This window comes from Lissotriton vulgaris, chromosome 12 (assembly GCF_964263255.1).
Source record: "Lissotriton vulgaris chromosome 12, aLisVul1.2, whole genome shotgun sequence".
NCBI lineage: Eukaryota > Metazoa > Chordata > Amphibia > Caudata > Salamandridae > Lissotriton > Lissotriton vulgaris.
Window position 1 is genome coordinate 152,301,075 of NC_141700.1, and position 27,580 is coordinate 152,328,654.

Sequence of the window (27,580 nt, forward strand, 5' to 3'; positions counted from 1 at the left end):
AATCTTCCACTGGAGGAGCCATTCAGATCATTTGGAAGCAACAGGGCTTCGCCCTGCCTTTGGTAAGGTGCGCTCTCTCTTTTTTCACACCGCAGTGCAGAGTTTATGTAGTGTTCGAAAGAACAATAAACGCTAGCAGTAGCCATGGTGTACTGCTGTGACCATCGAGCTTTGTCCGTCTTGGCTAAAAAAGAAGCATAAGCAGCCAAACTTGGAACCCTGTTGCTTGGTTTCCTAGTGCAGAGTTTGGGGGATCCGGCCCAACGTCAGAACGTTTCCCCAAGGCTGGAGTTCATTTACTTCTTCTTGAAGAACTTCTTATTCAGCAGAAAGATCAGAAGGTTCACGTTGACCTTTGCTTTACTGAACATTTTCATAACAGCAACACCTTCATACTGCAGTTGGAGTAAGTCCTGAGAAGGAATAAGGTGATATGAGACATTACACACTTTTATCGTAAGCAAAAACACTTCAGCCCTATAGTTGCCCGCTCTAGAGCCTCAACGGGACCTCCAGCCAATAACGGATACAAAGGGTGGAGGGTGACGGCTCTCCAGTTTGGGATGAGATCTCCCACAACTACATTTTATTTAGAAATGCATATTTCTTTATAGTAGAGAAGGAAATAGGACAGTAAAAATTGCCATGTCAAATGTGCTGGTTAATTGGCCAAGGAAAATTCTGAGTAGTTCAGCGAATAATCCAAGCGACAAATACACATCCTATTGATCAATTTTCACAGCAAATAAAAGACGTAAAACACTACAAGTGGCAACATTTACACCTTGTTACACAGCATGCTACTTTACACCACAGGAGCAAAGAGAAGACAAAGGTACACACCGTCAATAAGAAAACTTCAGTGCTAACAAGTGCGCTGTCAGTTCCTGAACTTTTTCCATGTCCTATCACACCATGGAGAGAGGAACCGAGAGACCAAAGACAGACAAATATAGCACCTACAATTCTGCATTCCTTGGGATCTTTTTAGTCAAGGAACAAATTCCTCAGGCATAGAGGAAGGGTGGTACCGACTCTGCAGAAAGATTATGTATCCATCAGAAACAAGGTTACATACAGTAAGGAATAGCTTACTTACCCTATAAGCCTCTATTTTGCTGCATGTAGTGCTGTAGATTCACATACTGTGCATACTGCTGCCATCTAGTGTTGGGCTCGGACATTGCAAGCTGTTTTTTCTCAGAAGAAGCCTTTTCGAGTCACGTGGTCTCGGTGACTCCTCCTCTGGATGTAGGTGCACGTGGTCACTGATTCCATTGTTAGATTATTTTCCCCCCACAGCAGAGAGCAAGTATGGAGTAGTGTGTACAGGAATAATAGTAGCCATGCAAGCAGACAGAATCATGGTAGAAAGGCCATTGAATGGCTTCCGGGGAGGAGGGTTGCAGCATGTGAATCCAAAGCTCTACATGCAATGAACAGATGCTTACAGGGAAGTAACCTATTTAGTTAGTAGCGGTGTGGCTGTAGATACACATGCTGGACACAGACTGAAAATCGGTGTTCCTGTAACTGATGGCTGGTGCAGAGATTTAAAATCAAGTCCTGAGGACAGCTTGCCCAACTCTGGCTTGTTTAGTTGATAGAATATCCACATAATGTTTTGCAAAAGCTTGTGGGGTGGAGCAAGTGGCATCTCTTCAATGTTTGCTATGGGTATTTTACCCAGGAGAACCATAGTAGCGCCAAACTTGCAGATGGAGTGGGGCAGGAAGATAGGGTCTTTTAGCTTTAGCACGGCAGGTCTGGATGCGTTTTACAATCTACCTGTTAAACCCTGCCTTCGAAATAGCATGGCCTTTATGAGGCTGAGGGAAAGCTACAAATAGCAGTTGTCTTTTGCAAAAAGACTTGCTACCACCAAATGTAATAAATAAGAGTATGCTTGACATCAAGTGCGCTTTTAGCTACTCAGTCAGGTTGTGGGAAGAAGACTTGGAGCTCAATGGATTGGTGAAGATGGAACGAAAGAACCACCGTGGGCAAAAACTTAGTACTGGTTCTGAGAACCACTTTGTCTTTGTGGAATTGGAAAAACGGTTCTTGAAGAGTGAGGGCCTGCAATGCACTGATGTGTCTAAGTGAGATGATTACAACGAGGAAGGCAGCCTTCCAAGACAGGAGCTGCAGGGGGCATGTATGCAGGCCTCAAAGGGTGGCCCCATTAGTCTGATGAGCACAATATTGATTCCAGACTAGGGCAGGAAGTACTCTAGATGGGATCCACCACTCAAGGTCCTTCATAAAGGCTTTGATAACAGGGGTTTTGAAGAGAGACACGCATTCTCTGTTGTACATGTATGCGGCAATAACACCTAGCTGTAGCCTGATTGATGTGTAAACCAACCCTGATTTCTGAAGCTGTAAGAGGTAGTTGAGAATATGCTGCACTGTAGGAGTGAGTGGTTTAATGTTGTTCAGGGCACAGTAGTGGACAAACAATTTGCACTTAGTGGCATAGCAGGAACATGTGGTGGGCCTGCAGGCCTCTCCGAGTATGTCCATGCACTCGTGTGGCAGTCCAAGGTAACCAAACTGACTTCAGGAGCCGAATCGCAAGGTTGAGCCGCCTGGGGTCTGGGTGTCTGACCTTACTGTGGTCTTGAGTGAGAATGTCCAGCCTGTTGGGGAGCTAGTCATACAGAACAATGGGCATCTCGAGCGGGGTGGAGAACCATCGTGGTCTGGTCCAGTTTGGAGCCACTAGAATGAGGGTGATGAATGTTTGTCTCAGTTTCCTGAGTACCTATGGGATCAGTGGGAGAGGATGAAAAACAAAGGGAAAGAATGCAGACTAATTTATCCACAAGGTATTGCCCATGGACTAGGAGTGTGGAAACATGCTTGCAAGGACTTGCCATTTTGCTTTTTCTGCTGCGGAAAAAAGGTCTATGTCCAGGGACACCAACGGTGGCAGCAAGGGAGCATGACGTGTGGGTGGGGTTCACATTCATGGACTTGTTGCTGTGTCCTGCTGAAGAGGTCTGCAAAATCACTGTCAACTCCCAGTAGTATATACTCTGCCAGGAGATGAACCTGGTGATGGATGGCCTAGCGACTAATCTTGGGCTAGGGCAGACATGGGGAGGTCGGTAAGTGCCTCTCTGATTCTGCAGATCGAACATGGCGCTCATGCTGTCAGTACACACCAGGACTACATTGCCTTGAATCTGGAGGAGAAACATTTTGAGAGATAGTCGAATGGCTACGGCTCCAAACGGTTGATGCGGAGAACTTGTAGAGAAGGTGGCCACCCACCTTGGACTGCTATGTTGTTTAGGTGTTCCCGACAGCCAGCTAAGGGCTCGTCTGTGGTGAGGTCACCTGCGGCACAGGGTTCGCGAAGGGCCTGGCCTGCAACAGGTTGTTGCTGTTCCACCACTGCTGAGTGCAGAGAGTGATAGTTGCTGCCCCTGATCAACATTAGATTATCCATGCGACCCTCCGCTTGTGAGAACTGGCTTGACAGGCACTCTTGAAGCAGGCACATATGAAGCCTGGCAAGGGGCACCATAGCTATGTATGTGGCCATCATTCCTAGCAAGTGCATAACAGAGCAGATTGAGAGCTGACTGAGTAGATGAAAAGATGCAGCTGTTGGAACGCATGCACTCGGAGGGCTGGGAAAGGCTTTGCGCACAACAAAACTGACTCTTCCCCCGCCCCTCCTTCCCCAACAACAGCTGGACCACAGAACGGTTCCATTGGGACTTAGTGAAGACCCTTGGAGCCCTGATGACTCAGAAGGACAGCACTTTGAACTGATAGTATTGCGACAGGATGCATTTGTTGCAAGAACAGATAGATGTTTGGTCTGAGGGGTGTATTTTTTGGCATGAGGACATCTAGAGAGTAAATGCCTTTGCCCTGGGGTCAGCGGGGGACTAGCTCTATGGCTTGACAGGAGCTTCTGAACCTCCTCTTACAAAAGTGTGAGATGCTCGGGGATGAGGCTGTGGGTGGGTTGTGGTGGGGTGGCAATGAGCTGTAGGCAGGAGCTGTGCTTGAAAATGGACAAAACCCATCGGTCAGAGATGTTCTCCAAACAGGGAAGAAATCCCAGAAGTCTCCCCCAATAGGTACTGCGTTATTGGTGGGGAGTGCAGAGCTAGTCAGTGTTAGGAGATTGAAGCTCCCTTGCTGGGGATGTCCCCGACACTACCCTTAGAGCTGCTCGCTCTAGTGGAGCCCCATGTGAAACATCTGCCGCCCTGCTGGCGATTGTCCTGGTGCTGCACGGGGTAGGACTGGAAAGGTTTGGTGAACTGGCTTAAGAGAGTCCTCTGCACTGTTGCCTGCGAAGGAACCCTTGCCAGAGGGGACCTGCAAGCCTCCCATTGCCTCAGGGTCTCAGTGTCTTTTTTGATCGCCTCATGCACTGTGTTAACCTGAGGTCCAAAGAGGTTCTCCCCATCGAAAGGCAGGTTGATGAGGTGCTGTCACACCTCAGGCTTGAAACCAGACACGCGGAGCCAGGAGTGGTTCCGAAAGATAACATAGGTGTTCACTCACCTTGCAGCATGATCAGCCGCATGTAAGGCACACCGGATGTTGGCATTTGAAATGGCCTAGCTTTCCTCAACTAAGTCTTACAGTATTGATCAGGGAAGTGCTGCAAGAGACACTCCTTTCGTCTCAGTGGGCTCTGTCGTTTCTAAAGATGATGCCTACCAAGTTGGTGAAGAGCAGATGGGTTGTGGCACCTCCCGCTAATGTTTTCCTTGCAGCATCAATTCTCTTACTCGCCTTGATAGGAGGTCGAGTGTCCTCGATGGCAGACATGATTGCTAGGGAGTCAGGCAGGACCTGACCCAGGATGTAGAGTGGGCCCGAGGGAGATGGCTTGCATTTTATCTCAATGCGTGGCATAACCACACAAGATTTGAATGGCTCCTTAAAGATATCAAGGGCGGATTTAATCATCCCCTAGAGCACTGGGAGCTGCTGCACAAAAGCTTCTGTTTTAGAAAGTATCTCCAACAGGAAGTGTTCTTCCTCAGGGGTGCTGTATATGTCCACCTTATGGTAGGTGGCTGCACGTTGGATGATGCTGTGGTATGCCATAGTGTCATCTGTGGGTGAGGCCCTGACAGGGGTATGTAACACAATAGGGCCTGTGGGAGGTTAGGGGGACAACAATGTATCCTCTTAGGCGTCACCTGAAGCACCAGGGTACACAGGTGCAAAATCCTCAGCTGGGGAATAAGGGCAAGGGCTACCTGTGTCAGAGAAAGACTCCGGGGACCTGTGAGGAGAGAGTATGGGAGAGGAGGGAGGGAGGTGTAGGAGGTTATGGTGATGGAGGAGAAAGAGAAGTAGGAGCTTTGTCCCGAGATCTTTTTTTGAGGGGGTGAGGGGCAGCATGAGTGTGATGGCTGGAAGTCTTCGGCAGCAGGCTTACTTTTCTGGGAAAAAATCTAGTCTGAAGTGAATTGAAAAGACTTCTTGAGGAAAAATAACTTGCAAATTCCCAGCCCAACTCTCGATGGCAGGAGTATACACAGCATGCGTTTCTACAGCTACATGTGGTACGAACAGAAGATGTAAGGGAGAAAAGCATGTACATCTAGTTACTAAGTTACACAATGTGTAACCAGAAAACCTGCGATCAATCTTAGATTCCCCATTTGACTAAATCTTGTGACCCTAGGCAATTGTTTTCTTTTATTTCACTTTGCCTCCTTTCATGCCTCCTTTCATGGACTTGTTGCTGTGTCCTGCTGAAGAGGTCTGCAAAATCACTGTCAACTCCCAGTAGTATATACTCTGCCAGGAGATGAACCTGGTGATGGATGGCCTAGCGACTAATCTTGGGCTAGGGCAGACATGGGGAGGTCGGTAAGTGCCTCTCTGATTCTGCAGATCGAACATGGCGCTCATGCTGTCAGTACACACCAGGACTACATTGCCTTGAATCTGGAGGAGAAACATTTTGAGAGATAGTCGAATGGCTACGGCTCCAAACGGTTGATGCGGAGAACTTGTAGAGAAGGTGGCCACCCACCTTGGACTGCTATGTTGTTTAGGTGTTCCCGACAGCCAGCTAAGGGCTCGTCTGTGGTGAGGTCACCTGCGGCACAGGGTTCGCGAAGGGCCTGGCCTGCAACAGGTTGTTGCTGTTCCACCACTGCTGAGTGCAGAGAGTGATAGTTGCTGCCCCTGATCAACATTAGATTATCCATGCGACCCTCCGCTTGTGAGAACTGGCTTGACAGGCACTCTTGAAGCAGGCACATATGAAGCCTGGCAAGGGGCACCATAGCTATGTATGTGGCCATCATTCCTAGCAAGTGCATAACAGAGCAGATTGAGAGCTGACTGAGTAGATGAAAAGATGCAGCTGTTGGAACGCATGCACTCGGAGGGCTGGGAAAGGCTTTGCGCACAACAAAACTGACTCTTCCCCCGCCCCTCCTTCCCCAACAACAGCTGGACCACAGAACGGTTCCATTGGGACTTAGTGAAGACCCTTGGAGCCCTGATGACTCAGAAGGACAGCACTTTGAACTGATAGTATTGCAACAGGATGCATTTGTTGCAAGAACAGATAGATGTTTGGTCTGAGGGGTGTATTTTTTGGCATGAGGACATCTAGAGAGTAAATGCCTTTGCCCTGGGGTCAGCGGGGGACTAGCTCTATGGCTTGACAGGAGCTTCTGAACCTCCTCTTACAAAAGTGTGAGATGCTCGGGGATGAGGCTGTGGGTGGGTTGTGGTGGGGTGGCAATGAGCTGTAGGCAGGAGCTGTGCTTGAAAATGGACAAAACCCATCGGTCAGAGATGTTCTCCAAACAGGGAAGAAATCCCAGAAGTCTCCCCCAATAGGTACTGCGTTATTGGTGGGGAGTGCAGAGCTAGTCAGTGTTAGGAGATTGAAGCTCCCTTGCTGGGGATGTCCCCGACACTACCCTTAGAGCTGCTCGCTCTAGTGGAGCCCCATGTGAAACATCTGCCGCCCTGCTGGCGATTGTCCTGGTGCTGCACGGGGTAGGACTGGAAAGGTTTGGTGAACTGGCTTAAGAGAGTCCTCTGCACTGTTGCCTGCGAAGGAACCCTTGCCAGAGGGGACCTGCAAGCCTCCCATTGCCTCAGGGTCTCAGTGTCTTTTTTGATCGCCTCATGCACTGTGTTAACCTGAGGTCCAAAGAGGTTCTCCCCATCGAAAGGCAGGTTGATGAGGTGCTGTCACACCTCAGGCTTGAAACCAGACACGCGGAGCCAGGAGTGGTTCCGAAAGATAACATAGGTGTTCACTCACCTTGCAGCATGATCAGCCGCATGTAAGGCACACCGGATGTTGGCATTTGAAATGGCCTAGCTTTCCTCAACTAAGTCTTACAGTATTGATCAGGGAAGTGCTGCAAGAGACACTCCTTTCGTCTCAGTGGGCTCTGTCGTTTCTAAAGATGATGCCTACCAAGTTGGTGAAGAGCAGATGGGTTGTGGCACCTCCCGCTAATGTTTTCCTTGCAGCATCAATTCTCTTACTCGCCTTGATAGGAGGTCGAGTGTCCTCGATGGCAGACATGATTGCTAGGGAGTCAGGCAGGACCTGACCCAGGATGTAGAGTGGGCCCGAGGGAGATGGCTTGCATTTTATCTCAATGCGTGGCATAACCACACAAGATTTGAATGGCTCCTTAAAGATATCAAGGGCGGATTTAATCATCCCCTAGAGCACTGGGAGCTGCTGCACAAAAGCTTCTGTTTTAGAAAGTATCTCCAACAGGAAGTGTTCTTCCTCAGGGGTGCTGTATATGTCCACCTTATGGTAGGTGGCTGCACGTTGGATGATGCTGTGGTATGCCATAGTGTCATCTGTGGGTGAGGCCCTGACAGGGGTATGTAACACAATAGGGCCTGTGGGAGGTTAGGGGGACAACAATGTATCCTCTTAGGCGTCACCTGAAGCACCAGGGTACACAGGTGCAAAATCCTCAGCTGGGGAATAAGGGCAAGGGCTACCTGTGTCAGAGAAAGACTCCGGGGACCTGTGAGGAGAGAGTATGGGAGAGGAGGGAGGGAGGTGTAGGAGGTTATGGTGATGGAGGAGAAAGAGAAGTAGGAGCTTTGTCCCGAGATCTTTTTTTGAGGGGGTGAGGGGCAGCATGAGTGTGATGGCTGGAAGTCTTCGGCAGCAGGCTTACTTTTCTGGGAAAAAATCTAGTCTGAAGTGAATTGAAAAGACTTCTTGAGGAAAAATAACTTGCAAATTCCCAGCCCAACTCTCGATGGCAGGAGTATACACAGCATGCGTTTCTACAGCTACATGTGGTACGAACAGAAGATGTAAGGGAGAAAAGCATGTACATCTAGTTACTAAGTTACACAATGTGTAACCAGAAAACCTGCGATCAATCTTAGATTCCCCATTTGACTAAATCTTGTGACCCTAGGCAATTGTTTTCTTTTATTTCACTTTGCCTCCTTTTTCTTCATTATTACTTATAAGAGCATCTTGAATACCAGAAGTTAAGAATGTGCGCTGTAAACAACCTTTCCTTGTATTCGATTTAATAATATATATTGTTGTCCATGTATAATAACAATGTAGGCCGCTCAGAGGGTGCCCATGACAACTGACTTGCTTTCACTATTGGCAAGGCGGGGAGAGGCATTAAGGTTTCTAAATTCATATTTTAAAACTATTACTTTAGGAAAATAATACTTCTAAATGCACTGACATAAGCTGATGTACTAAAGTGAACAGGTTCTCCCTGCTAATGAAATACACTTTTAGAATTTTCAAGAGACTATCATATTTTTACGTTTGCTGTAAGAAGTCTTTTAAATGAAGATGTTCCTAAAGAACAAGTTACTTGCCTTTGGTAATGATTATCTGGTTGAGATATCTAGCTGCAGATTTCTTACCTTAGAATTATCCCCAGGGGTCAGACTGGATCCAGAAATTTTTCTCGAGCAATACCCCTGCACGCCGGTAGGTTTGAATCCCCGTGGCGTTGGAAGGGACGTGTGCGGTACTTATATATGAACCACCCCAGCACAATGACGTCAGTTACTTTGAGACTTTCCACGCCAGAAGCGCAGAGCCACGAAGTACACTGACCAGTGGTGTGGAAAACTAGGACCCTGAAAGGGGAAAGCCTGTCCCTAGAAATCCGTTCTCAGAGCGGGGAGGATGGGTGGGTCAGTAGGGAATCTGCTGCTGGATAGTCTCTACCAGATAAAGAGTTACCGAAGGCAAGTAACTTTCTCATCTGATAGAGACTTCTAGCTGCAGATTTCTTACCTTAGAATAGATACCCAAGCAATACCTACATGAGGAAGACCTGCAGGAGTGAAAGGGCAAAATGCCTATCCCTAAGGACCTTCCTGTTCAGGCAGTAGTGGTTGGTAAATGTGTGCAAGGAACCCCATATTGGTACCTGGCAGAAGTCCAGGACCGGAACTCTGCATGCTAATAAAGTGGTTGCAGCTTTACCTCTGGTGGAATGAGCATGCAACCCCTCGGGAGGTTGCTTATTAGCCAACACACAGCAGATTTTCATACAGAGCACGTTCCAGCGCAAGATGGTCTTCTTCTGAATGTCCCATCCTTTGTTTGCTCCGACATAGCCCTCAAAAGTTGGTCGTCCACCCAGAACTCTTTAGTGAGGTCAAGGTAGAACAGTGACACTCTTTTTGGGTGCAGTTGGTGAAGGGGCTCCTCCTCCTTGGAGTGATGCGGCGGAGCATAAAAAGTAGGCAGGAAATGGATTGACCTACGTGGAAGGGAGTGACCACTTTCGGTAGAAAGGAAGCTCTCGTACGAAGCACCAGTTTGTCTGGGTAGATGGTCAGATAAGGGGGCTTGACTGACAAGCCCTGAAGCTTACTAACACTCTGGGCAGATGTTATAGCCACAAGATAGGCTATCTTGCTGGTTAAGAAGCTTGAATTTACAATTGTGCAGGGACTCAGAGAGCGTACATAAAGAAAGTGAGGATAAGCGATAAGATTGAGGTCCCACTGGGGCATCATGAAGGGAGATGGTGGAAACAAATGTTGTAAACCTTTCAGAAACCTATGAATAGGGTATTTTTTTTTTTTAAGAGGGATGCTGATCAGACAACCAGGGAAAAGCTGAAACGGTAGAGAAATAGTCCTTCACACGGCCCAGAGCAGAGCCCTGCTAGGGAAGTGAAAGAATGAAAAGGGGAGCCTGAGCAAGTGTGGCAGAAAGGGGATCGATTTGTCTTTCTGAACACCATGCCACAAACGTACTTGGTGGACGTGTTAAAAGCAAAATGACAATCGTGAACATTACCTGCGCATCTTGTCTGGTGGAAATTTCTATGTGCACACAAGTTGCCGTCATTTTAATCTATCGCAGGCATTTTGTACTCTGTTGGTCACCTTTTTTTCACCCTGCCCGTACTAGCATCCCTCTGACCCCCTGACCGAACTGGTATGTGTGCTGGAGGCTATAATTTCTATTGCCACAACAAACGTCAGCACCACTTGCTGTCACAAACTCGTTTTTTCTCTCATCCCGGTTTACAGGCAAACCCTTGGACACTCTACCTCTCACTGCACCTAGTTACACAAACCCCAAATACCAAAAAGACCCTTGCAAACATGATGTATCGCACTGCAAACAGCAAGACTTGTTTTTACCAAAAATGGGACCTGTTTTTATCAACAGAACGGACTCTTAGATCTGGCTAGTCTCACATGTTTTAGGCCCTGAAGCAAGGTCCAGTTGCAAGATAAGATTGTCTGTTTGAAGAGAATTACTGTTGGGCTTGTGTGGCCACCTGCACGGGGCGGGGACTCCAAGCTTGTGTAACCTTGTTGATGAAACAAATGCATTGTGTAAAACCTGTATAAAAGGAAGAGCCAAAGGAGTTATCAGTAGAACACCTCCGTCAGATATCCCGGTGTCTGCAGTTGACGTGAACTACTCATGAGAAATAAACCTTTTTCTTGTCTTCCAGTTCCCAGCGCTTGTCTCATTATTTTGATAGCGAACCCAAAGTGAATTAGAGGTGAAACCCTGCACCGGGCAGCATTGAGGTTCTTAAAAGACTCGCTGCCTTTCACAGATGGACATCTGGCTGCCAAGATAAAGTTGCAGACTTCAGGTGAAAGGTCGAAAGCGGTCATCTGTCACGGCTCATTCTCCATGCAAGAAGGTGGAGAGTTGACAGGTTTGGGTGGAAAACCCTCCCCTGTTGCTTTGACAAAGTCCTCCCGAAGAGGCAGCCTGGTCGGAGGACCGATGGTCATGCTCAACGGCTCAGGATACCAGACTCTCCGTGCCTCTATTTAGAGCCACAAGGATGGCTTGGGCTGGTGGTTCCTGATCTTCTTGAGCACTTTGGGCAGGAGTAGGATGGGAGGAAAGGCGTACAGGAGACCTGAGCTCCACTCAAGAAGAAAAGCGTCTCCAAGCGAGAGCTACCTTGGAAACTCGAGGGTGCGGAACGGCTGACCTTGCCGTAGGTGGCTAACTGATCTAACCAAGGCTCTTTCTACTGCTGAAAGACCTTGCACCGCCTCTGGATGGAGACACAATTTATGATCTACAAGGCATCTGCGGCAGAGTTCGCCTGCACTAGTGTTCTGAGAGCACACCAAATGGTGAACCACCAGGAATATGTCCTGCTGTTCCAGCCATGTCTAGAAACGCAGGGCCTTGCCAAAAGGTCCACAACCCCATCCGCCCAGTCTGCTGCAGGGCCACATGGCGGTGGTGTTGTCCGTGAACACTTGCACTAGCCTTCCCTGATGGAGGGTAGAAAGGCTTTTAATGCCAATCTGATCAGTCAGAGCTCCAAGAGGTTGATGTGGAGTCTCAATTCTGCCGGAGACCAGAGTCAACTGATCTCCACCTCTCCCAGACGGCCACTCCAGACCAGAAGTTACGCATCTGTCACTACTGTCAGGGAATGGAGAGGGGTCAGCTGCTGACTCAATTGCGGTTCGTAAACCACCACTGCAAGTCCTTTACAGTTCACTCAGATCTGGACCATGTCTGAAAGATTCCCTAGATGCTGCGCCCACTTGAATTTCAGGTCCCACTGCAGAGCTTGCATATGCCAAAAGGTATGCATTACCAGCAGGATGCAGGATGCCATGAGGCCCAGCAACCTCAGAGTCAGTCGCATCGAAATCCAGGATAGAGGCCGAAACATTGGTATCATAGACTGAATATCCTGGATTCATTGGGAGGATAGGCCAGAAACAGCACTGCGTCCAGAAAAGCTCAGATGAAAAGGAACGTTTGAAAGGGAGTCTGGTGTGACTTCCGAATGTTGATCGTGAACTTCAGAAAATGCAGGAGGTCTGCCATAGTCTGGAGGTTGGAGAAGACACCCTGGGGCTAGCACACCTTCAATAGCAAGTTGTCGAGATAGGTGAAGAATGGCACCCCTGATCTCGGCAGATGAGCTGCAACCACCACCATCTCCTTCGTGAACACCCGAGGGGTGTTGGGGAGGCCAAAGGGGAGCACAGTGAACTGAAAGTGCTCATGGCCCACCATGAACCCCTGCAGGAATGTGGAAATATGGGTTCTGCAGGTCCAACACTACCATCCAGTCTCCTGGATCCAGGAAAGATAGGACCAGTATTCCCTCGAACGTGCGCGCCTGTGTGGGTGCGCATGTCAGTGCCCCCGAGCGCGCAGTGCTGTGTGTGTGGCGCGCACACACATCCCTGAGAGCATTCGCGCCACCCTGCAGCATGAAAAACAGGCATTTCGATCTCTTGTAGGAAGAGGCATTTAGCAAGTGCTCCGGGGAGGGAGCACTTGCTAAATTTCTTCTGTTTTTTAGAGTGTGGCTCATTGCGTGCTTTTGTTTGAGTATGTGTATCAATTGCAGAGCCCTTTGGAGAGGACCTATTAGCCACCAATGAGTACTCCCAGCCCGTCGCCGCACCCGCCCGTGGAAAGAGGTGGCCAGCGAGAGTACTTAATACAAATAACACCAATGTCGATAGTTTGAAGTAAGTATTTATTGAATTAATAAGGCCAGTCAGCAGCGGGAGGGAAAGGGTGTAAAGAGTATGAACAGCTGACGAAATGACATGAGCGTCATGTGACGTGCACTAAATAGTGTGTGAACATTACATATGACGTAAGGGATAGGAGTTAGGATGACACTGTGATGGCAAGCCTTCTGCAACCAAGCTTATAAATGACAAAATACATGTTGCTTGCGACTTGTGGCTGGTCTGGGCTTCATTCTGGCATTTTCTTCGTTTTCCTGAAAGAGCTGCCGTCCGAGAAGACAAAGAATGAAGATGGAATGGAAACCCATTTGTTGGGCTTCTGGAGTCTGCTGGTGCTGTCACCGACAGCCTGACTGTCGTGTTGGAGCTTTTCTGGGACCGTGACCTACTTTGATTTCTTTGAGCCCGGAATGTTTCCACCAACACCTCTGTCGCCGGCAAGGTTCAGGCAAATGACAGGACATTCTTTTCACATGGGCTATAGCATGGCACTTCTCAATGGCATTGTGGCAGCTCTTACAGTAGTATGGAGTTTGATATGATTCGTGCTTTGCCATTATGTGGGACATTCAAAGGAAATACTCAAGGATTTTAAAGGAAACTGCAGTATGGACTGTTTTTTACCGCTTTGGAACAGCATTTAGTCTTTCACATAAGAATGTGAAATCTTTACACAACTGGCAACTTATCTTGAAACTTGTTAGGAGGAGGGTGTTGTTGCAATTCGTTTGCCAAACCACCTAATTTGCCTCTTTAATGGACGAGTGACCGTGGACTCTTGTTACCCATAATTTTACAAAATAAAAATTCATAGAAAAGTTGGTAACCAAGGTCCACAATGTTAGTATAGGGGTGTTTGCGCTTTTGTCATTGGGAATGTGTACATAACCTTTAAAAAATAGTTTAGCTTGAATGAGGATGGAGGGCTTGGGATTGGGAAGGGAGGAAGCAGCCACTCTCCGCAGCAAGAAAAGTTGAAAATGACAGAGCCTCTGGATATTGACTCCTGCCCAGCCCTGTTTCCAATCCGGGGGAAGTATTCACCCGTGTAGACATTTATACTGAGGAAAAACTGTGCCCATCAGCAAGGAGCATAACTGGGGAAGAATGTGCACATCATCAAAAACCCCATTCAAGAGAAAATGTGCAAGGCTGTAAAATGCTAACACTGGGGAGAAAGGCCCACCTCTAAATATTACATACTGAGATAGACAATCATGAATACGATTGCAATACTGCACGAAAATTGGGCAGCTCTCTAAGACCGTACTAATGGGGAGAAATGCATATCTGTAGAACAGTAATAATGGAGAAAATGTGCATCGCTGGCAAATTAATGCCGAAAAACATATCGACATCTGTAAGACTAGACATACTGGGAGAGAAATTGGCTCACTGGAAAGACCGATAATGTAGGACATTTGCAGATCTGTAAAACATTGATATTATGGGGGAAATGTGCATAGCTGTGTAAAGTTAATGATGGCACACATTTGTGCACAACTATCATCCACAAACAAGTGAGTCAAGTGATATGCCCTAGATAGTTAAAGCCTTGCTTTTACTTCCTCCCCTTATCTCCAAAGGCTCAGGATCCTGCCGTGTCAGAAGGGGAAAACAACAATTGATGGACAGAATGCAGAACAATGTCATACATTCACCCCAGTACAGAGATCTGGGCCTAAATCCATCGTTTTTTGTGCACTCCACACCACCCCAGTTCAGACATGGCCATATGCAAATCAGCCTTGGCCCTGTGCCTCATGGGAACAGTCCAGCCCGAACTGCCAAGCCATGTCTTTCCTGGACCGGAATCAAGCATCCTAGGACCGGTTTCTGGCTATCAGCCGTCTTCAGCCAGGATAGCTTGACTCCAGTGGTGTGGAGAGCATGGGACTCATGTCTGAGCATACCCGTCCCACTCGGGGTGACAAATGCAAAAACAACAGTTGTTGGACAGAATGCAGAACAATGTCATACATTCACCCCAGGGAAGGGAGGCATCCAGTCTGCAGAAGATATGCATTCTCTACCCTTAGCTTGCACTTCTGAGGAGTAGCCATCAGCGTGGACTTCCAAACTCTTGCAGCCCAACTGTTCCTCTGAGGGCCTACACAACAACAACCCTTACCAACACACCACAGGAAGAGCACTTGGTTGGACTGGAGCTGCAACCTTGGGGCCTCTGTGTGCATGCAGGGTGAATACAGAGCAATGTGACTGTATGAATGCAGGGTGAGTGAACTGCCCGTGTGACTGCAAAGTAAGATATGTGACTGTACGATGCACGGTGAGTTGTGTGCTTTTGTGCCTACAGAGTGAATTAAGCAAGTCCACTGTATGAGCGCAAGGCGAAAGATGTCCCTTTGTGAGCGAGTGTGTGGAGGTTCATTAGTGTGCCTCTCGAAGAGCTGGGGTGAGTGCTGGCGGTGCATGGGGAGCAATGTTTCTGTGTGAGCATACAGTGAGTTGTGTTACTATGAGTATACTGTATGAGGGATGTGAATGCACTCAGTGAATGGTGTACACTAGTGAGAGCAGGGAGAAGGGTATGCTTATGTGAGTGTAGGCTGAGCAAAGCGTTGTGCATCTGTGAACACAAGGTGAGACGAGCGATGTGTCTGCATGAGTATAGGGAGAGTGGTGAGTCTTTGTGAGGTCATTTGCATATTTTTAATACATTTTTGCAAGGTTTCGTGAAATATATGGGGAAAATGCACCATTTGCACCCATTTTTTCTATATTTTTCTTGTGAAATAGTAACAAACTAATAATTAGTGTCATAGTAACCCCGTTTCCATGGTTGTTTCAAGCTCAATCGCTGCGCTCTCTCGCACTTTTTTACACTTTAAATTCAACTCAGTTTTCTGCCTCAGCACTTTTTAAAAGCACCAGCCGCCACTGCATAAGCTTAAAAGTGGAAGCACAAACCATTTGTCTCCGAGCCCTAGATTTTCTGTCATCAGCACTTGTCCTCCTTACTTCAACAAGAGCAGTTCAAGCATGAATGGCAAAATATCCTAGTTTGCAAATGTTTTCTACATAATTCTGGTTCTGCAATATTTACCGCATAATGCATCATCTGCTGCATAAATTGACGATTTAAACAAAAAAATTGTTTGTAGCTCAAACGGATCAAATGTTACTAAAAAATGTGACTAGTGTTTCTGCGAAGTGGACTTCCCTTTGCAAAGGTTGACTGATCACCTTGTCACTGCTGGATTAGTAGGTCATTGGTGTAGCTACCACCCACCGGTGTGTCCAATCTTCGAAGCATGTGTGTGCTTCTGGTCACCAAAAAGGTACTGTGATTGTGGGAAAAAAGCAGGCAGGACCCGCTCCATGGATCACCCATGTGATGGCTGGTACCCCCAGAGTAGACTCACAGGAAGGCTGGTTGGGGCACGGCTAATTGATCTGTTAAATTCTGGCCTGCCTGCTCTGCGCTGTTCATGAATATTCTATCTCTGATGTATAGCATTTTAAATTTGATGGCGCAGTTGCATGCTCATATATGTTAGACAATTTTAGTCTGCTGGTGCTGCCTCATTGGCAGTGTGCCTCAATTGCAGTATTGTCAGAGGGGCGCCTGAATGCGTGACTAATGCATTTTAATGCGGTGATGCGGACACTAGCATTAAAATGTGTTAGTCGAGAGCCTGATGCAGCGCTACCCTAACCCACCCTGAAACTGCGAAAAGTAAAATTATATTAATGTTTTAATAACTTTATTTTTCCTTCTCAAAGAGAGCATCTGTTAAAGTTTGCATGTTAATCGCAGCACCCATCATGAGCTGAAATTTACATGAAAACTTGAACAAACGCACACAATCACCCCGCAGCCCAGCTCTATTAAGAAAAGAAATGCAGCAACATAGCTGCCAAGATTTCAAATTGCTATTTGGGATGGTTTCAAACCTTCCTTAACACCATTCACGTGGATATGTATGTGTGGAAATGCACTGTCTTTTCACTTTTTAAAGCAAAAGTTTGGAGTGATATTTGGCACTGCACCCACACGCATGTCTGGTTATTGGCACACATAGCCTTGGTTGTAGCGCACATAGACCTTACACTGCCGCACACAGAGGAAAGAAATTAGAGGGAACATTTGATAGGACCCCAGCTAGTGTGAGCATTTTGAGCTTCTTCTTGGAGAAGGAATAGAGAGCGCAGGTAGAGGACAAGACGAAGGCCTCTGTCCTTGTGCAGCAGAAAGTAGCGGGAATAGCAACAGGACTTACTTCTTGCATTGGCACTCTCTCCGTGGCTCCTTTGGCCAAAAGAGCTGCCACTTCTTGGTGGAGGAAGGATAGGTGATCTTCCGTCAGCCTATCATAAGTATGTGGCATGGAGGGAGTGGTAATCTTGAAGGGAGGGAGTAACCCCTTTGGACCATCTGCAAAAAAACCCCTGTCTGTATTATGGACTGTCAGTGGGGCAGATGATGGCGAATCCTGCCGCCCACTGGGTGCCTATTATGGTAAACGTGAAGACTAGAAGGGTTTGGAGGCTATGGCTGCTGAGGGAGGGCGGGAGGGGGTGATGGTGGACTGACCCGACCGCTGGCTATCCGACACACAGGGCCGGTAGGTACCGTGTCCACGCAGAGGCTGGAAAGCCTGCAAGCTTCGGTGGCTGGTCAGAAGAAGGATATTGATATACTCCCTTTCCATGGCCAAGAAAGGTGGACGGAGGGTGACAAGGGGGCATGAAAAGGCCCAAGGCCTGTCCATCGCCCGCTGTCCTTACAGAATTCCAGCTCTGAATCCCTCCTGTTTCCGAAGAGAAGGGAGCCATCAAAGGGTGTGTCCACGAGTGATGTCTGGACAGCCTGGAAAAGCCAGTAGTTTTCAACCAAGTGTATCGCTGCAGGGCCACTGCTGACAAAACTGTTGTGTCTAGTGAGTGGGTGGTGTCTAGTCCACATCTAATGGTGAACTTATCTGCATCCCTTCCTTCTGCAACAGCCAGGGAGGGTAGGGCTGAGGCTTCCTCCGGGACACTAGACAACACCTATGCAACTGTATTCCACAGAGCTTGGGAATAGCTGGCCAAAAGGCAAATATGGTATTCACCTACAGCAATGCCAGGCTGGTGGAAGAAAACCTTTTCTTGCTTAAATTGTCCAGCCTCTTGGATTTCTTAATCAGACAGGGCGGTTGGAAATGCACCAGGATTTAAGTATGAAGTGGAGGCTTGGACCACCAAGATCTCCAGGGTAGGGTGTTCTGTGAGGAATTTGGGGTCCCTTGGAGTGGGGCGGTGGCAGCTGGTAATTTTCCAGTTCACAGGACTTGCTGGGCTTGGACAAAGTCCCAAGCAGGATATCAGTAAGTGGTTTGTTGAATGAGAGAAGTGACGCTGAAGGGGACACTCCAGATCGAAGCACTTCCATCAAGACATTAGTCGTGACTGCTGCTGAGGGCAAGCTAAGGTTCAGCACCTCAGTTGCCCTCCCCACAAGGATTGGGAATGAAGCTCCCTCCTCCATAGCCACGGTAGGGAGAGAAAGCATGCCAGTATCTGGTGAACTGTCCACTTCATTGGCTTCACCCAGATCCTCACCCTAGTCCATGGATTCGTAAGGCTGGCATTCATCAGGGTCCAGCGACCTCTCTCATGCTTCCCTAAGTCCTAGCCCAGAGTAATAGGGCTTAGCCTCCGGCCTGGAAGGCATGGCTCCAGTTGGTGCAGGAGTCAGCATCGGGCAACGCCCCTCTAACTTCATGTCAAAGTCAGGTATGTAAATAGGGATTGCACCGTAGGTGGGTACCAGCACTGCGCCAGGGAAATTCAACATGGCACAAATGGCATCGATGCACAAGTTACTTACCTTCGGTAACGATATATCTGTAAGAAACAGTAGTTAGTACTAGATTCCTTACCTTAGAATATCCCCAGGCGTCAGACTGGATCCGGAAACTTTTGCGTAGCAGTACCCCTTCGCGTTGGTAGGCGTCGTCTGCGGCTCCGTGCCCGTCATCGGCGCCGGGATGATGTTGCCGAAGTACTTAGACGCCGCCGTCACGCGCTGACGTCAGTTCTTATACACAGCTTTTCCGCACCAGAAACGCAGAGCCATGATAAAAACCAACACTAGTGCCATGAAACTAGGGCCCTGAAAGGGGATGAGCTTAACCCTAGATATTGGTTCACAGAACGGGGAGGATGGGTGGGGCGGTACGGAATCTAATACTAACTACTGTTTCTCACAGATATATTGTTACCGAAGGTGAGTAACTTGTGCATCTGAAAGAAACAGGTTAGTATTAGATTCCTTACCTTAGAATAGATACCCCAGCAATACCAACCCCGGTGGTGGGTCTGAGAACCAATAATCACACCAGAAAGTCCTGGAGGACGGAACGGCCAAAGAAGCCATCCCTCCGGACTTGGCAGGAAAGAGTGTCTTGTCCGCAACACAACCTTGTCTGGATGGACAGAAAGGAAGAGAGGCTTGGATGAAAGAGCCTGGAGCTCACTCACTCTCCTGGCAGAGGTGATGGCAACCAGGAAAGCAGTCTTAAGGGTAAGAAGACGGAGAGGACAGTTATGAAGTGGCACGAAGGGAGCACACATCAGAAAAGTAAGTACAAGGTTCAAGTCCCACTGGGGCATCATGAAAGGAACAGGGGGGAACATATGAGTGATGCTCTTCAAGAACCTATTAACAACCGGGGACTTGAACAAAGAAGGCTGATCAGGTAGCCTTAAGAAGGCGGAAAGGGCAGAAAGGTAACCCTTGATAATGCCCAGAGGGGAGCCCTGATGGGCAAGGGAAAGAAGGAAGAGGAGAACCACAGACAGAGGGGCAGAAAGGGGATCCACAGCCTTTGCTGTGCACCATGCCACAAACTTGTTCCACCTGCAGGCGTATACCAACTTTGTGGAGGGACGCCTGGCTGCCAGAATCACATCACAAACTTCAGGAGGCAAGTCAAATGGCCTCAACTGTCGCCGCTCCAAGCATGGAGGTGGAGACTGGACAGGTTCGGGTGGAGGACCGTCCCCTGCTGCTGCAACAGAAGGTCCTCTTGAAGAGGCAGACGAATCGGGGGATCGACAGACATGCCGAGTAGCTCGGGATACCAGTATCTTCGTGCCCAGTCCGGAGCCACAAGGATAACTTGGGCCCAGTCGCGTCTGATCTTCAGCACTCTGGGCAGAAGTGGTATAGGCGGAAAGGCGTACAACAGACCGCAGCTCCACTCGCGACGAAAAGCGTCTCCGAGCGAGCACTGCCTTGGAAATTCCAATGCGCAGAACTGATGACATTGCACGTTCTCTTCTGTGGCGAATAGATCTAACCAAGGCTCTCCCCACTGCTGAAAGAGGCCTTACGCCACATCCAAGTTCAGACGCCATTCGTGAGCCATCATGCACCGGCGGCTGAGCTCGTCCGCCCTGGCGTTCAGGGAACCTGCCAGGTGTTGAACCACCAGAGTCACGCCCTGATGTTCCAGCCACTGCCAGAGGCGCAGAGTCTCCTGGCATAGGGTCCACGACCCCACCCCGCCCTGTTTGTTGCAGTACCACATGGCGGTGGTGTTGTCCGTGAACACCTGCACTACACTCCCCCGGACAGAGGGGAGGAATGCCTTCAGTGCAAGCCGGATCGCCAGCAGCTCCAGAAGGTTGATGTGGAGCCGGGACTCCGCCGAAGACCAGTGGCCTCTGATCTCTGCCTCTCCCATGTGGCCTCCCCAGCCCTGGAGGGACGTGTCCGTCACAACTACGTGTTCCGGTTGGGGTAGGGATCTGCCGCTGACCCAATCGCGGTCCGTGAGCCACCACTGCAACGGTCTTGCAGTGCTCTCCGAGATCAAGACATGGTTGGACAAGTTGCCCTGATGCTGGGCCCACTAAAACTCCAGGTCCCACTGCAGAGCCCGCATCCGCCACCTGGTGTGATGCACCAGAAGGATGCAGAAGGCCATCAGCCCCAGAGTCAACCTGACCGAGACTCGTGATAACGGCTGAAAGATCGGAATCAGAGCCTGAATATCCCGAACCCGCTGCTCGGGAGGATAAACCCGAAACTGCGCCAAATCCAGAACCGCTCCGATGAAGAGGAGCTTATGAGAGGGACACAGGTGTGACTTCCGCACATTGATGGAGAACCCCAGCTGGTGCAGGAGATCCGACGTAGTCTGGAGGTGGCTGACGACCGTCTAGGGCGAGCCCGCCTTCATCAACCAGTCGTCGAGGTAGGGGAAGACTGAAACCCCTAACCTGTGCAGCTGAGCCGCGTCCACCGCCATCACTTTTGTGAACACCCGTGGGGCGCTGGTAAGGCCGAATGGGAGCAAGGTAAATTGAAAGTGCTCATGGCCTACCGTGAACCGCAGGTAACGCCGGTGGGCCGGCAGGACGGGGATATGAAAATAAGCATCCTGCTAATCCAACGCTACCATTCAGTCTCCTGGGTCCCGCAGCTAGGACCTGAGCTAGTGTCAGCATCTTGAACTTCTCCTGTCGGAGGAAGCAGTTGACGTTCCGCAGGTCCAAGATTGGGCGTAGGCCCCCTTTGCCCTTCTTGGGTACCAGAAAGTAGTGGGAGTAACAACCACACCCTACTTCTGGCCCAGGAACGCGCTCGATGGCCCCCTTGGCCAAGAGGGCCGTAACTTCCTCTCGCAGAAGTGTCAAGTGATCCCCCGACACTCGGTGGTGCTGCGGTGGCATGGCTGGAGGGGTCACCTCGAAGGGGAGGGAATAGCCCCTTCGGACGATTTGCAGCACCCACCTGTCCGATGTGACAGTGTGCCAGTGGAGGTGGTGATGGCGAACCCTGCCCCCCACTGGCGTCACATGGGCCTGAAAGCTCGGACTAGGAGGGTTTTGAGGCGGATGCTGCAGGGGCAGGTGTGGACTGGCCTCGCCGTTGGCCCCGACCGCCGCCACGGCGGTTTCCACGTCCGTCACAACGCTGGACGGTAGTCTGCGGTCCGTGGCTGACCAGACATGTGGGGGTGCCCCTTCCTTGGCCACGAAAGGAGCGAAAATCAGCAGTTTGCTGGTCCGGGGCAGAGAGGCCCAAGGACTTGGCCGTAGCCCTGGAGTCAGGACTTGGCCGTAGCCCTGGAGCCCTTAAAGCGCTCCAGCGCATGGTCTGCTTTGTCGTCAAAGAGGCGACGGCCATCAAACGGCATGTCCATAAGGGTGTTTTGGACATCAGCCGAAAAGTTGGCTGACCTCAACCAGGTGTGGCGACGAATCGCCACCGTCGTTGCCATGGCTCTGCCTAGTGAGTCCGTGGTATCCAGCCCACACTAGATGGAGTACTGTGCTCCATCTCGACCCTCCGCAAGGGTTTGGTTGAGTTTAGGCTGGACCTCCACCGGACATTGTGGCAGCACGTCTGCGACTGTGTCCCACAGAGAGTGGGTGTAGCGGCCCAAGAGGCACGCGGTGTTGACTGACCGCAGCCCTAAACTCAGGGAGGAGAATACCTTTTTTCCGTATTGCTCGTACCTCTTGGATTCCCGATCGGGGGGAGCAGTCGGGAATGCTGTCTGGGAGTTAGCGGCTTGGATGACCAGGCTCTCGGGGTGGGGTGGGTGGATAGGAAGCAAGGGTCGCCCAGAGCGGGGCGGTGGCGTCTGGCCACGTTCCTATCTACAGGCTGACCTGTAGTGGGCTTGGACCAAGTCCCCAGAAGAACGTCAGACAAGGCCTCATTAAACTGCAGCAGGGGCTCGGCAGAGCTTGCCTGCGGTTTAAGGACCTCAGTGGGGAGGTTAGTCCTCACAGCCGCGACGGGGAGCTCAAGGCCCAAGGCCTTGGCAGGCCGCGTCAGCACCACACTATAGGCAGCCCCCTCCTCCGTAGCCACGGTAGGAGGGGAGACAAAGCCAGTGTCCGGTGAGGTGTCCAGACCACTGGCCTCCCCTAGCTCACCTGCCCAGTCCTGATAAGACTGACACTCCTGTGCCAGAGGGTCCTCAGACCCCTCCAAATCCGCCTCGCCACCCATAACCTGAGACTCAGGACCGAAGGATGGGGTAGGGTCATAGAAGTAGCAATCTCCCATCGGCGTCGAGAACAGCGCTGAGCGGCGCAGGGAGGGATCGGCGCCGCCCGGAGGCGGCGCCGGGGGAGACACCCTAGGGGCAGGCACCGGTGAGGTCGTAAGGTCAACTGGCGACGACCCGGATTCGGACCCGGATCATGTGGGAGCCTGCGGCGCCGGGACCGAAGTCACCGGCGGCGTTGGGACCGAAGCACCCTGGGGCGTCGGAGCTGAAGCGCCCGACCCGCTGGGGCCCCCAGTCGTGTCAGCTGGGCCCGAAGGACCCGCGTAGCCCGACGGAGGATAGAGCGACCTCATGGCCGTGAGGAAGGCCTCAATCTCCTCCGGTGTCACGTTCTGCCCAGGATCCGACGGATATGAAGCAGGCCGTGACGCCCGCGGTTCCGACGGAGCGGCGTGGGCAGTGTCGCCCGAACCCCTGGCTGCATCACGCGAGCATCGGGGGGAGTCGGAAGAGCGATGACGTTTCTTCGACTTCTTGTGCTTACCTGAGGACTTCGAGCCCGAAGACGACTCCCGGAGCTAAGGTGGCTCCGACCCCGCGACCGGTCCCTCTACCTCCTCGCGGACCGGGACCTCGAGCGGCGCGGGGCCGACTGCCGGAGCACGAGTCGCTTGCGGGACAGCTCCAGCCTAGCTTTAGACGTCAGGGCCCGGCAGTCGGAACAGGCCTTGTCGTCGTGGTCGAGGCCCAGGCAAGGAAGACACCGGCGATGGTGGTCCGTAACCGATATCAGTCGGTCGCAGTCGACGCAGGGTTTAAACCCGGGCATCCCTACCGGAACCGTCTGAGTCGTTAGACTTCGAAAAGGATCAAAAATGATCCAAAAAGCTTAGTCAAAAATTGACTAAGGGGTACCACTTTTTTGCTGGCGCGGAAAAAAGAAGAACTGACGTCAGCGCGCGAGGGTGGCGTCTAAGTACTCCGGCGACGTCATCCCAGCGCAGATAACGGACGCGGAGACGCAGACGACGCCTACCGACACGCAGGGGTTCTGCTACGCAAAAGTTTCCGGATCCAGTCTGACGCCTGCGGATATTCTAAGGTAAGGAATCTAATACTAACCTGTTTCTTTCAGATCTGTATCCATAAGTTGATCCCTGGGCCGAATGGTGCCACAGGAGTCAGCGTGGATTCAGTAGGCGCACCTCCCAAAGCTGCGAGGCCAAAGGCGCGCCGGAGGAAACGGGCCACCCAAATATGGGGTGCATAGTCTCAGAAAATTCGCTCAACTGGGTCGGTGTCATTCTGGATCCCTGAAAGTAGAGGACGTGTGAGCCGGCCCAGGCGCTGGTATAAACACGGAGCCAGGCCTGGAGTGACACCTCCTCATTTTGTCAGTCGACAAATGAGGTGAAGTTGAAGCATGCTTCAGCTTCTACTTGTGGCGAAACTCACCCAAATAACCAGATGGATTAAGAGTGGTAAGAGCTTCTTGGACTTCGCGACGGCTCCCTTCCTCCTGACCAGGATCTGAATCACACTGTGCCGCCAGGGGCATGAGGGATCGCTCCCTCAAGGCCTTAGAGTGCATGACGCTGCAATTGGAGCAGGCATGGGACGCACTCAAGTCACCAAAGGCACACAAGGTGTGGGTCTGTCACGCCATTGAGCGGTGACAAGCGCCACAGAGCTTTAAGCCGGCCCCCAGTAACAAAACTGCCCCCCCACGGCCAGAAAACCACCCCCCAACCCTCCGGGGAAATGTCCAGTGCCCACTACGCCCAGTCCGGCCCTGCAGGCAAGCACCATCCATGCACATAGCCAGACAAGCACCAGTAACATACACCGCCAGCCAAGCACCATTCCACGAACACCACCAGGCAAGCGCCAATCTACACACACCGTCATCAAGCGCAAGTCCACCCACACAGTCGTCAATCGCAAGTCCACCCACACAGTCGTCAAGCGCAAGTCCACCCACACCATCATCAAACGCAAGTCCACCCACACCATCATCAAGCGCAAGTCCACCCACACCATCATCAAGCGCAAGTCCACCCACACCATCATCAAGCGCAGGTCCACACACACCTCCAGCAAAATGCCAGCCAAAGGTCAGTACACGCAGACCGTCAGCCTAACTCCAGTGTACACACACTGACTCTCACACTGACTCTCACACTGTCTCTCACACTGTCTCTCACACTGTCTCTCACACTGTCTCTCACACTGTCTCTCACACTGTCTCTCACACTGTCTCTCACACTGTCTCTCACACTGTCTCTCTTTGGTTTCTAGAGGTTTTCTGCCCCTGCTTAGGTGCAGATGAGACTAACAATATCACTGAAACTGCCAAAATGTATGCCTAAAAAAAGGGGAGCGACCCTTGCCTATGGGGCCACTCACTGACATGTCCATGAACATATCCCTGCTGCCTAGTAGGCATGCCAATTCTGGGCAGCCCCCACCCCTAAGTGTAAAAAACCAACAATCCCTGGTGCCTGCCCCATCATTTTTTCTGGGGGTGTGGGCATTTTCACGCCCTTTTGGGCAGGTCCCACCCCTAGACCCATAATAAAAATCCCTGGTGCCTAGTGGACTTTCTGCTCCCCCCCCCCCCGGGGGGGGCAGATCGGGGGCTATTGACCCCCATCTGCCTCCCAATGGAGTTTGGGGAGGCAGAATGACTGTGGAATTCTGAGGGGGTGTGGAATTGGCATGCCCATCTCAGGCAACCCCCACCCCTAAATACAATTAAAAAAAAAAAATCCCTTTTTTGCCCACCTAGGGGGGCAGAGAGACTGAATAGCCCCAAGAACAATTGGGGGGTGCAAAAGCCCTTGCCCAAGGGGCCGCTCCCCCCCACCCTGGTGTCCAGTGGGTGGATCCCTGAATCAGGATGGTGAGGACATAGAAACTGAAGTAGAAGAAGAGTAGGGAGAGGTAGGATGGGTCATTGGACAAGAGCCTCTGCCAGCAAGGGGAGCAAAATAAATTTGTAGTGTCACTGACTTCGCTCAGTGTGGGGTCTCTGGCCTTAAGAATAGGCAGTGACAATAATAGAAGAGTTGTGCCTACCCATTCTGCCTGATTCCAGATTTCACATTCTTTTACACTTTGGCACTGTGTAACCATCGCAACACGACTAGATAATTTGCTGCACCATGAATGAATGTGTGAGGCCACTCACCTGATAGTGAAGTTGAAACTTCTCCATATCAACTCCCATGAACTTTGCCTTTACTTGGAATTTGCCAGGCTCATCACAGGGAATTATATCAAAAATCACATTCCGAAACCTGAAAAGAACACAAGAAACAACCAAGAGGTAAAATCAACCCCAACACCTGCAATGCTCGAGTGACTTTAAGCATCAGCACAGTATATCCTTGGCATATGTTTGTACCTTGAAGACGGCAATGTTAGCATCAGATCTATTTATAGAAAGGACCCACTCTCAAGAGTCCACCACAGAGCAAGCCTGCTACCCCAATTCACCATAAAACACATGCTTCGGTTTGAACCTTTATCACATCATCGTAACACTAGCACTTCCCATGATGGAAACACCAGATATGGAACAAGCCTCAAAGACACCTGGAAGATGTCATCAGTAAATTACATATGGCCCCAGGATGTAATACCTAAAGAAACGAGTCAGGTGCACAAACGCAAACACAAATAAATGCATAGCAGAGTGCCTGCATTCGGCCAAAGGACACGATGCTAGAGCAGCTGGTCAGTTGCATTAATCAGATAAAGCTCCAACAGTGCCTAGTAGTAAGCCTCACCCTTGATAACAAGACACACCCAGCCACCTGGACCACGTCAGAATGTGACCTCCAGTTGATATTTATGGCCCCTTTTATCATAGTGGGATCAAACATCAAAACACACAAATTATGACCCACTGTATCAGTATTTCCTGCTCAATGGGGGACAAGCATCACTTTATTTTACCCACTGTACAGTATGAAGCATGCCATGTACCTAATGCAAATTGAATTCCAGCATGTAACTATAAGAGATGTGGCTGCTATTCCAGATTGTTATGGTTTAATTAAATTTAAACGGTTCCTGATTGCCGAGCCTCACTGGTCTCCTTTTGATAATCAAAACCAGTTTCAACAGCAAAAAAAAAAAAATTGTTTTTTGGGTTAGCATTTACCAGTGCCTAACCTATTCTCATCTATGGTTCCTGCAGTATAGTTTTTAAGTGATGTTTGGTTTAAACATAATAAATAGCAAATAACCACCAAGGAAAAAACATTGTCAAATGGACTCACTGGCTGATGGGAAGATCCTCTATTTCTAGTAGGACTCCCTTTTCGAACAGTCTAGCAGCAGTGTAATTGAGTGAAGCCTGCTTCTTGCTCTTCCCGGACATCCTTTGAGTGGAAAAAAAGAAAAAAATACTGAGTAAAACAAAATCACTTATGACAACTGCACAGTTGATAAGGTAAAGCGGATTAAGCACAGGGTGGACAGTCAAATCTGGGACATTTATGCAGTAGAAGGAGTGGTATCTTACCTGTAACTCCAGTTCTGTAGTAGAGGTATCTCGGTTATAGTCAATCTTGTGAATATTCCCGCCCATGTGTGTGGACCCCGGAGCAATCGAA

General features: G+C 50.0%; 1 protein-coding gene across 1 annotated transcript in view; it reads right to left on the reverse strand.

The window, feature by feature from the left end:
- Positions 1-161: 161 nt before the first annotated feature.
- IQGAP3 (IQ motif containing GTPase activating protein 3) overlaps positions 162-27,580 on the reverse strand; it is a 313,154-nt gene continuing 285,735 nt past the window's right edge. The window contains exons 36-38 of the mRNA XM_086947642.1: positions 27,245-27,346; positions 26,149-26,257; positions 162-413 (exon numbers count right to left, since the gene is read on the reverse strand). Of these exons, the coding sequence (XP_086803768.1) occupies positions 297-413; positions 26,149-26,257; positions 27,245-27,346 (328 nt within the window). The 3' untranslated portion in view covers positions 162-296. The remainder of the gene's footprint in view (positions 414-26,148; positions 26,258-27,244; positions 27,347-27,580) is intronic.